Genomic DNA, 18594 nt, shown 5'->3' with positions numbered 1-18594 from the left:
GGGGTGCTGTGAATTGCCGTTTAATTCCTTCTGCAGCGCAGAAGTCTTTAAACTGTTGAGAGACATACTCTCCACTATTGTCGCTATGCAAGGCTTTTATTTTCTTTCCAGATTCTTTCTCTGCCAAGGCTTTAAACTCACAAAACCTCAAGAAGGTTTGATCCTTCTTTTGCATAAAGTAGATTCAGCATCTACGAGAAAAATCGTCAATAAAAATAACATAGTACCTTTGTTTAGCGGTGGAGGCTATAGAGAATGGTCCACAAACCTCTGAGTGAACTCGCTCCAGGATTGCTCTAGCTCTATTGTCTCGATCCGGAAAGGAAGATTTTGCATACTTACCCAAGGTATACAACTTTTGCATGTATTTGTCTGCTCTAGTTTTCCCTTGGGAAGTTCGATAGAAATTTGCTGCATGATCTTCACGGCTCCATGGTGCAAGTGGCCTAGTCTTCTATGCCATAGCTCGCCAACATCCTGGCTTTGCACCATCTCAGCTTTGGAACTCACTGCAGCACAGTCGTCTACCTCCAGCTTGTAGAGATTCTTTACTTGAATTCCAATTCGCTTGCTCTGTCCAGTACCGCTATGCCTTAGGAATAACTTTCCTTTACTAAAGACTACATCATAGCCTTTATCTTCTAGCATAGCGACAAACACAAGATTCTTCTTCAGACTTGGTACATACTTTACATCAGTCAGGGTGAAGGGAACTCCATGCTCCCTTTGAAACACAACTGTACCTTCACCTGAAACATGGTACTTTCCATCATCACCCATCTCCATCCGCATCTGGAGATACTTCTCTTCCAAGGTACTGAAAAGATTCTTATCACCTGACATGTGGAATGAAGCTCCACTGTCCAAGCACCACACACATCCCACCATGGATGAAACCATGCATGTGATAAGCGAGAAATCCAACTCAAACTGTGAGGCTAGTGCCTCACCATCAGGTCCCTTCGAGGAACCCTTTTTGGATTTCTTCTGTGGACAATTTGTAGCATAATGGCCCACTTCATGACAATGAAAGCATCACACTTTCGATTTGTCAAACTTCTTCCCACCATGGGAAGAATCGGATTTGGGATGGGACGCCTTCCCTTTCCCTTTCCTTGCCTTACTCGCTAAGGCTAGATTTTCCTCATCATCTCGCTTTGATGAGGATCCATCTCTGGTGCTTCTTCTTTATCTCCTCCTGCGTCAGATCCGACCAAAGTTGTTCCCGATCTGGCAGTCTTTCTCTTCCATTAAACGAGTCTTGGTAGCTATGCCAGCTCTTAGGGAGACCGAGGAGTGCAAGACTCACCATGTCATCATCGGCTGTCGTGATCCCTACACTTCCAAGCTCATCCCTGCAGGCGGTGAGCTTGTTCAGATATGTAGAGATCGTGTCGCTCTTTTCACACTTGATTTTCCAAAGCTTGTCTTTCAGTTCCAACTTCCTCTGATCGCTGCTATTCTGGTATAGATCTTTCAATGTTTTCTACATCGAAAACGGTGTCTCCTTCCTATGGAGGCTCGAGACAATGTGGTCTCGAACTCCCTCTAGGAGGATTCTCCTTGCTCTAGCCACACATTTCTTCCATTCCGCAAATTCTGTAGCATCAGTCGGCTTGGGGACTTCTTGATCGATGAAATCCTTTAGACCGTTATCCTCTAATACTGCTTCCATGCGATCCTTCCAAGCTATATAATTCGAGCTGCCATCAAGGGCATACTTGAGTCTTAAACCGTTGAACACCATTGGTGAAATTGAGATGTGATAAGAACTCGATTTCTATATTTAGGAACTTCAAACTTCGAACTTCTCCCTTCTTGTATACTGTTCTTCGCTTTGATCACCTTTGCTCCGATACCATGTAGAAATTCCCACTGTAGATCAACATATTATGCAATATACTAAAGTAAAATACAAGATCTACTTTTACAACAAACTTTGCGGAAGCTTAATCGAATATGAGCAAGATCAATGAGAATACGTATAATTGAGAATGGGAAATGAATCACACATAACACTGAAGAATAACCCGGGGAAAGCCTCAGCCTAAAACCCCAATCTTTGTATTATCATACAAGTGGAAATATGTTTAAGTTACAAAAAGAATCAGCGCTCAAGTTATTTTGCTCTCTCTGCAATCAAACAATACAGCTCACAGACTGAGTAGACACAAGATATGCCTTTCCTCAGCACTCCAAGCCTCCTATTTCCTTGTGCAGTTTTTCTTGGGGTCCAATGATGTCACATGTGTGAATTGGTCTCATCACACTCGCTAAATTGAAGAAGTAATTGCGTAATCTCCAAGGAATGAATTCCTTTAGCATGCAAGAGATATTCACAATGGAATATTCCTGCAACTGATAGTACATTGTCCCTCCATCTGATCTCAACTGGGTCTCTGTCTGAACTGACATGCATGAGATATTTATGAGAGAATATTCAGTTATCTGAAGTGCAGCAGTTACATGCATGCATGCATTAACTAACTGAACTCACAGTTAATTCAACAAACTGTTTGAATTAATCTAACTGGACTTGACTCAGTTAACTGAGCCAACTAATTACAACTCAATTTTACAACTCATCCTTATCTCTCTAATTGATGGATAACTTCCTCAATCAATGGAGAAATTGTTGCATGTCCCCACATAGACTTCACATTTGATTTTCTACAACTAATTAACTCAAGGTGAATTAATTAATTATTTTACAAACAACTGCTAAGATCAAATTCAAATTTTTACTTCTCTATTTTAGTTAAGAGAGTAACTAAAATAGGAAGGTATCCCGAAATGCTATTTATAGCAGTACTAAATTTAGCACTTCTATATTTAGAATTTCTTGTTGCTATTTTCAACAAAAACATTATAATATACAAGGGAAAACTTAATATGAGTTTGAGGTTGGGAAAAATATGGTAGGGAAAACTTAGGAATTGAGAAGAGATATTTTCAAAAACTTAATATGAAGATAGGGGTAGATATTGGAGAAAACTTATTTAATGAAAGTAATGGTGAGGGGAGGGGGACATATTAGAGTAAACTTAATATGAAGGTAGGAATAGGGTTAGGGAAAATAGATTGTGAGGGTAAAGAGAGAGAGTAGGGAAAACTTAGGAGTTGGGGGGAGATATTAAGAAAAACTTCATGAAAGTGGGGGGAGGTATTGAAAAAACTTATTTAACATGAAGGTTTAGGTAGGGGCCAGGGGTAATATTAGGAAAAACTTAATATAAAAGTTAGAATAACAAAAGTGGTTGGGAAAATATATCAAGTTTTTCTTAATATCTCGTCATTTCTACACTCACCCTCACTCTCAAATTTAAAACAATTAGACTATTGTTTAATTTTGTTCAATATCATTTTTTTTGTAAGTTTGGTATGACTACATCTTCATCACCTCCAATATAGCACCCCGATCGAAGTGGGGAATTGAACTAGTGACGTCACATCAAAGAGTGTCTTAACAAAGCACCTCATCACCACATCAAAGAGTATCTTAACAAAGCACCTCATCAATGGTTATTCAAGACCCCTTGGACAATTTTGTTCAATATCTTTTGTAATGGCAAATAAAATATAAAATATTTACTAAAATACATATTTTATAATTTCCCCTCTATTCAATAAGAAAGTTAGGAGCCACTACAACAAAGCTCATCATGGCACTTGTAAGAATTGGATTTGGAAAAATAATAATCATTCCTCTCAACCACTTAAACCTAATTGGTTATACTTTTATCTTTTAATATTTTCAATTTTTGTTTTTATTTTTATATTTACACATATCCAAATCCAAATTATATTTTGAAGATTTATATTTGTAAATTTGTTTTTCCACATTTCGTCATCCAATATTTAAAAAATAAAAGATATATATATATATATATATTATTTTTTTATTTTTTATTTTAATAATATTTTGAAAAAATATATAATTTTCATTTTACACCAATTCAATCTTTTTTTTTTTTTAATAATATTGTATACATTCCTATCTTTTATTTTTCAAAATATTATATAATTGATATCTTTTATTTTCATCTTAAAAGAAGATGAATTATAAAAATATTATATAATTGATATCTTTTATTTTCATCTTGATGAATTTTTTAAAATACAGTCTCATGAATTTATTCAAATATTTTTTTATTAATCTTTATTCAAATATATATTTTGTATTTTTATTAATTTTTTAATTCCCTAGCAGTGTTTTGAAAATTTATATATATAAATTTCAATTTCTTCAAAACTTCATGTTGTAAATTATTATGTAATTGGCAACTTGCCATATACCATTTATTTCAATATTGCTTTTTTTAAAAATAATGATGTGGATATATGATTATCTATTCAACATTATTTTGTTTATTATTTTGATAAAACTTGTAGATACATTCTGTTTGTTATTTCTTGTTATCAACATATAAGAACATTCCGTTTTTTATTTCTTATTATGAAGAGCTGAGAATATGAGAGAACATCTGAGAACACGAGAAGAATATGAATAGTAATAGTTTGAGATTTTTATATATATATATATATTTTGTTTTTTATTTCTTATTATGAGGAGCCTGAGAATATGAGAGAACAACTTGAGAATATAAGAGTTATGTATTGGGAAAACTTGGTTTCTTGAGTTATGTATTGGGAAAACTTGGTTTCTTGTTATCAGCGGCTGAGAATATGAAAGTAACAAGTGAGAATATGAGAGTTAGATATTGGAATAAATTAGATTTTGTAAATATGAGAAAATGAGAGTTGAGAGTTATATATGGGAAAAGATTAATTTTTGTAAATATGAGAGTTATGCATTGGAAAATATGAGTTTTTGTATATACGAGGAGTTTTTGTATATACGAGAGTTATGTATTGGAAAATATTAGTTTATGCAAATATGAGAATATAAAAGTTATGTGGGGAAATTTTAGTTTATGTATATATGAGAATATGAGAGGTATTTATTGGAAAAGATTAGTCAGCAAATATACGAGAATATGAGAGTTATCTATTTAAAAAATTAATTTGTAATAATTTTTTTAAATAAATATGAGAATATAAAAGTTATGTGGGGAAATTTTAGTTTATGTATATATGAGAATATGAGAGGTATTTACTATTTATTGGAAAAGATTAGTTAGCAAATATACGAGAATATGAGAGTTATCTATTCAAAAAATTAATTTGTAATAATTTTTTTAAATATATTATGTTTTAAATGAGAGTTATCTATTCAAAAAATTAATTTGTAATAATTTTTTTTAAATATATTAGGTTTTAAATGTATAATAATATCGAAAAAATTATTTTGTTATAAAAATAATTTATGATTAACTATATATATATGTACGGGAAAACTTATTTTGTAATGGAATATAAATTGTTATATATATATATATAATTTATGTACGGGAAAACTTATTTTGTAATGGAATATAAATTGTTATATATATATATATATAATTTAATGTACGGGAAATATTAAATTATTTTGTAACGGAATATAAATTGTTATGTAATTTATATAATTAAATATTTGTTTTAAGAATCTAAAAAATATTTAGATAAAGTAATATATGTTTTAAAAAATTGTGATACATATATTTTTTTCATTGCAATGATGATTTTATTTATGCATGTATATATAAAAATTAGTAATGACAGTGGTTGAGGATGAAAATTAGTAAATTTACTTGATAAGTCTTTTCAGAGATGCCATATTGTTTAAATCAAATTTTGATAATGAGAAAAAAATTTAATAAGGTTATTTTTAGATACATTACATTTGAAATTTGACATGACATGAACTTTAACTCTTTTTATCAAGCTTTACTAAAATGGATTTCATTAAGATTTATATCAAAACAAACTCCCTACATGGTGATTGATTGTTATGTCTCCTTATATAATGATTTTTGATTTTTTCGTTTAGCAATGTTATTTGTATTGTTTGTAGATTTGACACAATGTTGTTTGTAGATTTGACATAACATGAACTCTAACTCTATTTTATCAAACTTTACCAAAATTATCTCCTTACATAGTGAATTTTGATTTTTTTGTTTAACTGATTACATTATAATGTTGTTTGCGGTCATCTCAAAACAAATTCCTTGATTGTTATGTCTCGTAGATTTGACATAACATTAACTCTTTATTTATTTATTTTCCAGTGCTCTTCAGTCAGTGTCAGATGTTAGGAGAGATGGGTTTGATCCTCTTCGTCAGGGCATTCTTTCATTGTATCTTTTATGTCCGTGCATTGTATTTTTTTATAGGAAACAGTTTGGTTCTCCCACATTTAATGGACATCATTGTACTCAACAGTCCCTTTGACCTACTGTGTGGTCATTAGTTGGACATAAATACAATTATCTTATCTTATCTATTTTATCAAACTTTACCGAAATTGTCTCCTTACATAGTGATTTTTGATTTTTTTTTGTTTAACTAATTACATTATAATGTTGTTTGTAGTCATCTTAAAACAAACTCCTTGATTTTTTTTGTTTAACTAATTACATTGTAATGTTGTTTGTGAGAAATACATAACGATTTTTTAGTTTAGTTGATTACACTATATTGTTGTGGGATATAATATGTTTGTTAAAAATTATGAGTTTGTTTGTGACATGTATTTCTTTTTTTCAGTTTAGTGAGTTGTTCCACTTTGGGATCTTGGATTCCCATGGATTTACAAATATAGAATTATTTGTGAAATTTGAAGAATGCCTTGGTGAGTGAGATGGAGATGTATTTTTACTGGATTTTTTTATAAAGATGCATTTTTGAAACTGGTGGTTTGATTATTTTGTTGAGTGAGATTTACCTTTAAATCTTTTACGAAACTTACGAAACTTGTTATATCGGGTGGTTTGCTTTTTTTGTTTGCTGGATTTTTTTGGTGAGACACATCTTTTGTTTTTCAGTTAATATGGCTTGTTTTCTCTTTTTAGTGTTTTAAGAAATTCCTTATAAAACATATTTTTTGTTTTTCCATGAAATTAGTTTGTTTCCTTTACGAAAGATGTATTTAGCTTGTTTTTTCTCTTTTTCGTGTTTTACCGGATTCCTTATGAAACATATTTTTTATTTTTCAATGAAACTAGTTTGTTTCCTTTTTTCCTGGATTCCTTGAAAAATATTGCTACATTTTTATGATGTCCAATATATCACTCTGATTGGGGTGAGATATCGATGACTTCACATCAAGGAGTGCCTTAACAGAGCACCCGATCACTATCTATCTAAAAACCAACCCAGCACCCGATCACTATCTATCTAAAAACCAACCCAGCACCCGATCACTGTCTATCTAAAACCCAACCCATACCCAACCTAACACCCGATCACTGTCTATCTAAAACCCAACCCATAGACATGTATATCTCTTATTTTTTAATGAAACTAGTTTCTAGAGAGAATGTATCTTTTGTTTTTCAGCCAAGATAATGCTTCTTTTACCTTTGACTTATCGGGCTTTAAAAATTGGTCATCAGCCAAGATAATGCTTCTTTTACCTTTGACTTATCGGGCTCATCAGCCAAGATAATGCTTCTTTTACCTTTGACTTATCGGGCTTTAAAAATTGGTCATCGGTGCACTATAATCCCTGTGATGCCAGCGAAAAAAAGTCCATTAAGTCCATTTTCTTACATTATTTTTGATATCTTTTGTTAAATCATGTGTTTTTTTAATGCTCTCATCCTCTGTTTGTTAGCCACATTTATGTGTTATAAGTAATTCAAAGCTAAAAGTGTTATAAGTATTTCACTAACATATTCACAGCTAAAGTATTTGTGTGTTTCCAACACATTTTGTCTGTTAACACCTCTACTTAATAATGTCACTGCCTGATCTCTCTAAACTATTGCCTATTATCAGCCCGGTGAGACTGCCCCACCTGAATAGTCTGAAGGTTGTTTATGGGACGATTGCATTGATTACTTATACTGCTATTAAACTGTTGTAAATATATTATTGAAACTAGTCAATGAGTAGACCTGATATGTCTGATAACACCTGTATAATTGACCACATGAATAGTCTGAAAGTTTTTTGTAGGACGATAGCAGTGCTTACGTATACTGAAAAATATTATTGATACTAGTCAATGAGTAGTCCTGATCTGTCCGATAACACGCGTATAATGATATCGCTACCATATCTCTTTATTGTGAAATTGAGTAGTCCTGATCTTCCGATAACACGCGTATAATGATATCGCTACCATATCTCTTTATTGTGAAATTGTGCCTGTTATCAACCTGATAAGGCTTCCCTCACGAATAGTCTTAATAAGGTTGTTTATAGAACGATAGCCTTGCTCACAATAAATACTCTTAATCTTTAAATATACTTATTATAGAAATGAATCAATGAGCGTTACTAAGCAAAGCATGAATAAAAGTATTCTGGTAAAAAATCACCATTCAATGGGATCAATGTTCTAGTTTATATTGGTTCGTAGCTCGATGTTTGCTTTACTCTAGAATTGGATTATGTTTTGTAATTAGTTTACTAGCTCAAGTGACATGTCTAATATGGGTTCGTAGCTCGATGTTTTCTTTACTCTAGAATTGGATTATGTTTTGTAATTAACTTACTAGCTCAAGTGACATGTCTAAGACAGTTAATTGGCTATGATAGATGGATTGGAGACATGAAGGATAAATGATACGAGTTAGTACCATTAGATAATAAAAAAATGATCTTGATTTTATGATACACTATATGTCCACTCTTGTTTTATTGCCGCTTTTTAAAACACACCTTTTTTTACGAAAGTAGATATTTATGTTGTATTTGAATTTTGAAATGCTGGTTTTCTAAAACACTTGACATGTGTTTGGTTTTGATAAGTAATAGTTGTTTTCTTATATTTGGAATGCTTGGGACAAAACAGTTGGATCATAATGAAACATAGTCATAAGTTGAAGTATTACACATGATTGGAATGCTGGGGACAAAACAGTTGGATCAGAATGAAACATAGTCATAAGTGAAGTACACATGATTGGGTGCTATTAATGAGCAAGCCTAATCTATTACCTAGTCTGCAATGTTCCATTAAATTCGGGGCTAGTCAGAAAAGCGATTCCAAATATTCTCTCCTGTAACCTATCTCGTTTTTCATCTATGTGTTTGGTTTTGACAAGTAGATAGTTGTTATTTGGAATGCTTGGGACAGAACAGTTGGATCAGAATGAAACATAGTCATAAGTTGAAGTATTACACATGATTGGGTGCTATTAATGAGCACGCCTAATCTATTACCTAGTCTGCAATGTTCCATTAAATGCGCGGCTAGTCAGAAAAGCAAATCCAGATTTTCTCTCCTGTAACCTTTCTCGTTTTTCATCTTCGCTGCGACCTTTTCTTTCAATCAAAAATGAAAGTTCTTAGCATCAGCATTTCAAGCATGACTGATATTCGGTAATTAATTTCAAGCATGGCTAATATTCGGTAATTAAGACTGTTATTTAGGGAAAGGTTCTTAGTACATCCTGCTCTCTACTTTTAATAGAGAAGATTCTTTAAATAACTTGGTTATCTCTAATCGATATCATGGACGTTAGGTTAGCATCAACCAACAAATTAGTATTGTGGATGATCAATAGATTGAACCTATTGCAAACTATTATCGGAACTTCGACAGTCTTGATATATGGACTTGTTTAAATGCTTCCACTTATCTTGAGATATGAATGCAAGTTATCTGTTAAATTTGTTTTCGAGGAACGTGTTTTTTGAACTCTGAAATTGGAGCCTATTTCGACATAGGCAGTTCTTAAGATCTGTCTACAAGAATTTTGATTTCAAAGAATGCTTTGTTACTGGCATTAGAGAAAAACATTAATTTTTACAATCACATAAGTCAAATCATCCACTTTTATTAATGGGTAAAAGAATAATTGTGCTTTTACTCATTTGCTTTTGATTTTAAAGAATGCTTAAATTTGTTTTCGAGGAACGTGTTTTTTGAACTCTGAAATTAGAGCCTATTTCGACATGGGCAGTTCTTAAGATCTGTCTACAATAATTTTGATTTCAAAGAATGCTTTGTTACTGGCATTAGAGAAAAACATTCATTTTTACAGTCACATAAGTCAAATCATCCACTTTTATTAGTGGGTAAAAGAACAATTGTGCTTTTACTCATTTGCTTTTGATTTCAAAGAATGCTTTGTTACGGGCGTTAGAGAAAAAACATTCATTTTTACAGTCACATAAGTCAAATCATCCACTTTTATTTGTGGGTAAAAGAATAATTGTGCTTTTACTCATTTGCTTCATCTGGCAGATGAAGATTCTATTTTTGATTTTGTTTTCCAATTTTAAATCAAGTGAATTATAACAATGTTGCTATTAAATATCATTGAGATACTTCACTTGTTTGGCATTTGTAACTTTACAGTTACATATTCAAGCCTTACTTTTTTTTGCCTCTTTATGCTGCTGTCTTTTTTTGAGATTTCTCTCTCTTGCTTGCAGGAAAGTGTAGCCTTGCTGCCAGTGGTCGTGGAGCTCGCACCTTACGCTCAAAGCCTCTTACGCAGACATATCCTGCAAAGGAAATATGGTGAGTATATGTATCAAAGGAAATATGGTATCAATGCATCCGCATCTGGATATGAACTGATAGTATAATTTCCATCCTATCAGATTATTTTCTAAGTGCACAATTAAAAAATGGTTTTACAGATTAAGATGTCGGGGAAGGTTTTGTTAACCTATTTCAGTGCTGCAAAACCGGACTTCCAAATATGCAAATATGTACGCCATGTTTTATTTTCTAATTTGTATTTTTTTCATGCTTCTTGGTCTGCAAAGAATTTATGGAAGTATATACATCCACGCATCTGTATTTAGATATGAATTGCATCTAGGTTAGAATTTATAGGATAATTTCCATTCTACTAGTTTATTTTATAAATGCCCAATTTAAATAATATTTTCACGCCAAGTTCGCGTGGAAGGTTTTCTTGACCTATTTAACCGATACAAAACTGGATTTCCTTAGTAAAATGTACACTGGATTATTTTCTAATTTGTAATATTTTTCATGCTGCTTCGTCAAAAGCGTTTGCCAGTGAATTTTGATGTATTTAGATGCCAACATCATTTGCTTTTATATTTGTTGTCATAAATTATCTGTAATGTCCCAAATATTTGGAACAATCACTTCAGAAATACTTCGTAACCGTAAATACCATAAACAAATTGCACAATTTTAACCATGAAATTAACAACAAACCACCAAACATAAACTATGAAATTAACAACCAACGACGAAACATAAACTGCAACTTAAAATGGACAAGAAATATATGCAGAATCCTCAGCCTTATTTTTATTTTATTAAAAATAAAGAATACATAGAAAGCTAGAAATCCCCCAGAGTATGGCCAGTAAAGAAATCTGCTCCAATACTGCACTCGGCCTCCAAAACTAAACTGACCAATCAATATTTTGCAACGTGTGAACCTTCAATGGATCCACCAAGGAAAGAGATGGGTGCTTGCCCACTCTCACTGAATCACCCGAGGGTTTCAGTGCTGGCACTATTGCTGAAGTAGAGAACAACGTTCTCAAACCTCTCCTCAAAAACAATACCCAAATCCAAGATATCCCAAATGATCTTCTTCTCTTTTTACTTTTTATATAGATCTGATGGATAGATCTCCTCTAGAAACATCTTATTTTATTATTATTCTAGAAGATCCGATCTTCTCCTCTTTTTACTTTTTATATAGATCTGATGGATAGATCTCCTCTAGAAACATCTTATTTTATTATTTTATTATTATTCTAGAAGATCCTCCTTTGACTTTATCTTAAGTAATCCCTTTTTATTTTATTCTATTTTACTTAAAGTCATTTTTGACCCATTTCCTCTACTTAATTAATTTTCTTTAATTAAATGACTAATTAAAGTCATTTTTAACTAAGGAGAATGGTAAATCGCTCACCATACTTTCTTCCGCTGCATCCCATCCTGTAGATTTCTCGTTCCGGTTCCAACGAGCTATTACGTTGAGGTGCTGCATCCCATTTTGTAGATTTCTCGTTCTGGTTCCAACAAGCTATTACGCTGAGGTCCTGCATCCCATCCTGTAGATTTCTCGTTCCGGTTCCAACGAGCTATTACGCTGAGGTGTTCTATCAATTAATCTTCCCAGAATGCCACCTCGAGCATAATTAATTAAGTTATGCCGATAATAACTCCGTTTTACGGGAATTATTAGAAAGTCATGGAACCAAAAATAGTATGTGCGGAACTACTCATAATGATGAATATGCCAAGCGAATGCCATCGGACCCCATGAAAACTCCTCGAAACCCCTAATGACATAAACCTGCTCCATTACCTGGCCATCCCTTGCCTTGGAAATCCACCCTGGCTGTACTATGAAGAAAAATAAAAATGGGGACATTATATTATCTCTCTGGCATATGTAATTTTAAATTTTAATGTTTGTAGAGATGCCAACATCATATGCTTTTTAGATTTCTCGATATTTATTTGCCATATGTACAACCATACGGCTAGGGCACCATTTAAGTCCTAAAATATTGGAAAATCTTATGGATTTTTACATAATTGGTCATGCGTTGTTAACTTTTAATCACTAAGATATGGGCTGAATGACCCTGACGTAAAAAGAGTGCTTGTGCATATCCACAGAACTGTACTGTTTCTATTAGGGGTCTACTGCACTAGTACTAATAGCTCCAGAGTCTGGAGTTTTCGCAGGTCAATGTTAATTTGTTTTTATTTGTTCACATCAAGAAAATCCATGGCGTGCCTTTGGCTAATATTTGCCAAAGCATCTTATTTGCGTCGGGGAGCACTTCTAGAATCTCTACCTTTTTTGTGTCAAAATTTTAATGCATGTTTGTCAGTTCACATCAAGAAACCCACGTCCTTACCTTGGCTTTTATCTTCCTACATCTTACAGTTTTGCATGTGAACGTGAGCATGTTCCAATCTTTTATTTCAGGAAGTTTTGTGAACAGTTTTGCATGTGAACGTGAGCATGTTCCAATCTTTTATTTCAGGAAGTTTTGTGAAATGCATTGGTGATTTTAATGATGTCCTATGGAAATTTAGAATTTTGGTGTCTGTATTAGGTAGTTTTGAATGAGCTGCTGTTATATGTGGAGCACCAAATTCGTCCATATCCAAGATGATCTTTGCAGATCTTAAAAATGATATCACTAGTTGGTTAATGTTAAGGACACAAATATTTCCTAAATGTGAAGAAATGCATGTGATCTCAACTCCTCCTACCAAGGTTACTTGGGAGGAGGAGTGGGGCACGACATTTTCAAAAGCCCTTGAGTAGGGAGCGACCAAGGTTACTTGGGAGGAGTGGGGAGCGACATTTTCAAAAACCCTTGAGTAGGAAGGGACCAAGGTTACTTGGGAGGAGTGGGGAGCGACATTTTCAAAAGTAGGAAGCGATTTTTTATATAACACATATTTTTTAATATATTTTGATGCATATATATGTCAACAAAAGCATGTAGAATGATAAATTAGATATAAAAAACATAGAAACATGGATTAAACCATATAACATCAATCATCTAGAACTTATAATCTTCATCAACCACGTCCACAAGTTACAAGTTCTCATTTATATAACATGTAATAAAAAGCATAAAATCATGGATTAAACATTATAACATCAATCATTTAGAACTTATAATCTTCATAACCATGTCCACAAGTTACAAGTTCTCATTTAGATACGCTGTAAAGGTGCACATAACCAAAATAACACTAAGTGCAATCCATCTCTGAATTGAAAATACATCAACAAAAAGGCTCTAGATGGCCTCTAACATCCAAAAAAATTATGCTATAACAAACAGCTACATATCATCAAAATCATTTCCTATCTTGGGATCTTTATTGTTAACATAAGATAGAAAAAACTGTAGCATGTCAAGTCAAAATTTTGTTTGAGTGATGGGTACATTTTTAGTAGGGTCATGATAGAGGAGTTCGAGCTTGGTGCTCTTCCCATTCCATACCACTTTCCATCTTACATTACAAACCATTGGTTTTTTGGCAGTTAACACCATACATCTTCATACTTGGGCACGACTTGAAACTTGGCTCTGGGACTTGGCTCTGGGACGCTGATGCAACTAAAAGAATGAGAACAAACATATATGATGACCACCAACAAAAACAAATGTAGATCGAAATGCAAAAGATCATTGGGACATATACATTAACATGTGGGCAAAAGTATAACATGAGCTCTACCTCACTCATTATGGTCACTAAAAGAATAAGAACAAACATATATGATGACCACCAACAAAAACAAATGTAGATCGAAATGCAAAAGATCATTGGGACATATACATTAACATGTGGGCAAAAGTATAACATGAGCTCTACCTCACTCATTATGGTCATCACCCAGTTCTTGAGCACATGTTGCTCTGCATATTATGAAAAGGAACCCTTGCATCTCCCAAGCCTTGATGGACAATGAGATGCCTCATCATTAAGGGGGTAATAACTGTTATATATCATACCAAGCAAGCTCTAACCTGTTGAGGTACAAGCAATAATACAAAGAAAAATCAAGAAAAAGTAAAAAACGCACAAGAGGGTTGGAAAAACAAAGGCCAAGTTGGAAACTCGTGCATCCATGATTGCTCTCTCCCCATATCTATACACTCAGGATAAGGAGCCCATCATTGTTGGTCTCTTTGACCATGGCACTTGATTGTGGAGTCTTTTCCCCTCCGTTCCATCATTATTCACATGACACCTATCAATTGCAAGGTGGACCAAGGACATGTCACTTCCTCTTGGGGGATGGAAAGACCTAATATGGTGGTTCTATTAACCAATCCTACCTAGAGAGGTAACACCATTGCGAGTTCAAAGCCTTGATTTTGGAAAGGAAACCTGAAGTGTTGAATTTCCCATTACTTTCAAGCTTGGTCCACTTAGATGTAAAACTGATTAAATGTACCTAATGATGTAGTTGCGAGCACTGGATATTGTGTGTAATTGTTAGGTGGTCCCACAACCATGGTTTGGGCAACTTAATTGGGGCACAAGTCTTTCGAGGGAGCATATTGACACCCATAGGTGAGGTGTTGATAGCCATGGGACTCCCAACAGTAGCAAAGCATCATACATACCCATGGGCACCTACAACATGCACTTGGACCAAACATGCTCCTAGTCGACTTAACAATACTAGAGGGATGACAATTGATCTAGGGCCCAAAGGAGTATGGTCTTACATGTTGAGACATGGGAGGGTTAACACCACAATGAAAGCCCTAAACATTGGAGAAGAGATAGGCACTTTGACCACCAAGAGACCCATTAGACCACATTTTGACCCCAAGATGCAATTTGGGGGTCCACAAAGAGAGATTGGTAGAAAATTAGAAGCCAACTCTTGGAGACAATTTTTGGAGGCCTCTACATCCATCTTGGCACCAAGAGACCTAAGCACATGCTTTAGAACCTACACATGGATGACATCATTAGAAACAACACTACAACTCACACGAGTGGGCAATCTTTCATATTTTGTCTTGGCTACTAGGTTGGTTTGTGACCTAGCTTGTGATTGTAGCATTATTTTATTGTTTCGAGGGGCATTAGGCTAAAATAACAAGTCAAATTCATTGTAATTAATCATCATCGCAACTTAGAGATTTTAGCCTCTTTTTAGAGAATTTCTACCCTCTTTTCTTTTGGTAGAGACATGACTTATGAATGCACTTTGATATTTGGAGAAAATTGTTTATCTTTGGAGTTGTTGTCTTGGACCAATGGATGGATTATCTTGCACGTTATCTTTGTAAGTAAGCTTATTGTTGAATATCTATTTTCCTTATGTCTAGTGGTATGGAATATATTGAATCCACTGATTTGCTATTTTGCCCTAATTTGTTGAATATATATTGAATGTTATTTAGATGTCCTTATTCCATGCATTAGTCTTGTTATCTTGCCCTAATTTGTTGAATATATATTGAATGGTATTTAGATGTCCTTATTCCATGCATTAGTCTTGTTATCTTGCCCTAATTTGTTGAATATATATTGAATGCTATTTAGATGTCCTTATTCCATGCATTAGTCTTGTTATCTTGCCCTAATTTATTGAATATATATTGAATGGTATTTAGATGTCCTTATTCCATGCATTACTCACGAATAACATGTGAATGAATATCCTAATGGTGAACTTTAACTAGCTCTCCCATTAAACTCCTTGATCCATTGCATAGGTAATTGTTTGGATTTTTGTTGCTAGGGCATTCAAATATCCTTCTTCCTTAGCAACCTGTCGCTCTTTTAATCAACTCATAGACTCCATCCACTCAAGGATAAGGCACTGGCCCTCCTTTGTTGGTGATCGCTTTAACTTTGATCCATAAATTTTGCCCTTCTTCCTTTCTTACCTAATTCGGCCCTTTTAAGATCAAGAATTTGTACGGAAGAGAAATTTTTGGAGTTGGAGAGTATAAATGCCAAGCGGATAATGGTTGACACAAAATCCCTTATTTTGGTAGGCATTCGCTTCAATTTCATCCATACATTCCTTTGCCCTAGTTTCTAGCCCCAAGTTAACCCTAGTTTGGATTTAGCTTCAACTTGGGGGATTCTTGAGGGTTTCATGTGCCTTTGTTTTGTTAAAATCATTTTTGGAAACACTTTCTTAACATCTTGACCTTGGACCTTCCCAACTCTCAATTGATCAATAAAAAACCCTAAGTCTTGTGCATCCCAAATAGGCCTATATCAAGAAAGTGAATGGCCTCCTATTAGAGCCTTGAGCCTAAATTGTGTCTTTCTTGGATAGGGCCTCCATAAGTCACCTTGTAACTGAACCCTAGAATATCTATTAGATGACCTTCTCGTGTACCGAGACTCCTCCCATCGGTGGAAATCTGTAAAGTGTAGTGGGTTTTGGTTATGGTGACAATGGGCCATGTTACCCACCAAAAGTGTGTGACCCCATAGGAGAATTTTCTCCTACATTTGTCTTCAACCAAAAACCAACAACCCTTGACAACCCCTAGTGTAGCCGATATATTGTGTTGTTTGATCTCCCCTCCTTGAGCCAATCATATGTCCCCTTGTCCATCTGTTAAGAGCGTATGTTTGAAGGTTGGCCATCCAATCCTAAAGGTATGTTTTGTTTTTCATTATGCAATCGATTGCTTATGCCTTTTTTTCCTTAGGCGTGGATTATTTGGTGACTTGGAAGGAGGACATGTTTTGACTGTAGTTTGGTTCCCTCACCTTAAATGGGGGGTTAATCCTCAATCCTAGCCCTGTGGGATCTCCCCTATTGACATATAGCTTCAGAAAGGACACTACTTGGGAAACCCCAATTTTGGTACTGCGGTCCCATTTTACCATTTCTCATTTTTCACTCCCCTCTGCACATTACAAGCCCTATTTCATCATCTTCTCTCTCTGGGTCAACATGATTGTTGGGTCCACAAGGCTTTGGTACAAGCCCCCTCCCATGTCGACATGTTTGGGTTGGGCCTGGAAATGTTGCCTCAGAGGTTGATGCAACTAAAAAAAGTAAAAAGCATAACATGGCCACAAGAAAGAAACAAAATAAAAGAATATTATAAAATGCAATAGATGGTAAATACATTATATTAGCGCGTGGGCAAAAGCCAAATATGAGCTCTACCCATCACCCTGGTTCCTAGGGCCCTGTTGTCGCTCAAATTGTGCACGCATGATGCGACAATGATCATGGCAGGGGTTGTCAGTCTAATCCCCGCCCTTTTCGTTCTAGTTGTCTCTCAACAACTGGCTATGGGGGGTAGTCCCTATGGAATGTGAGAATGTGAGATTTGTTGGCAACCAACAAATCTGGGAGACACAACTGAATGGCCTAGCCACTTGGCGGATTTAACAAGTTTTAAAGATTAGATTAGATTGTTGTGTGAGACTAGAGCCGTATGGAGTCAAATACTCGTTTTGTATCAATTAAATACCAAATGAACGAACAATTGTTGCTTGGAGATACCCTGCTATTGAAAGAAACAAAAGAAAAGAATATTATAAAATGCAAAGGATGGTCAACACATTATATTACCGCGTGGGAAAAAGCCAAACATGAGCTCTAACCCTTCATTATGGTCATCACCCTGGTTCTTAGGGCCCCGTTGTTGCTCAAATTGTGTAGGCACGGTGCGACAATGATCATGGCAGGGGTTGTCACTCCGATCTCCGCCCTCTTCATTCTAGCTGTCTCTTAACAACTGGCTATGGGGTGTAGTCCCTATGGAATGTGAGAATGTGATATTTGTTGGCAACCAACAAATCTGGGAGACACAACTGAATGGCCTAGCCACTTGGTGGATTTACCAAGTTTTAAAGACACAACTGAATGGCCTAGCCACTTGGTGGAGTTAGCAAGTTTTAAAGATTAGATTAGATTATTGTGTGAGACTAGTGCCTTATGGAGTCAAATACTCGTTTTGTATCAATTAAATACCAAATGAACGGGTGAGCAGTGGTTGCTTGGAGATGCTCTGCTATCCTATATGCTATGCAAATCCTCCAACCTA

The 18594-nt window shown here is 34.6% G+C and overlaps 1 protein-coding gene across 1 annotated transcript in view; it reads right to left on the bottom strand.

The window, feature by feature from the left end:
- Nucleotides 1-10105: 10105 nt before the first annotated feature.
- Nucleotides 10106-18594, bottom strand: part of LOC149211554 (uncharacterized) — a 350089-nt gene continuing 341600 nt past the window's right edge. Inside the window, exon 26 of the mRNA XM_089388429.1 lies at nucleotides 10106-10566. Coding sequence (XP_089244555.1) covers nucleotides 10451-10566 — 116 coding nt within the window. The 3' untranslated portion in view covers nucleotides 10106-10450. The remainder of the gene's footprint in view (nucleotides 10567-18594) is intronic.

This window comes from Pinus tabuliformis, chromosome 1_1 (genome assembly GCF_031772625.1).
Source record: "Pinus tabuliformis cultivar Carrire ecotype Pingquan chromosome 1_1, CPIR1, whole genome shotgun sequence".
NCBI lineage: Eukaryota > Viridiplantae > Streptophyta > Pinopsida > Pinales > Pinaceae > Pinus > Pinus tabuliformis.
Note: the sequence above shows the minus strand (reverse complement) of the source record. Positions and strands in the feature narration are given on the sequence as shown.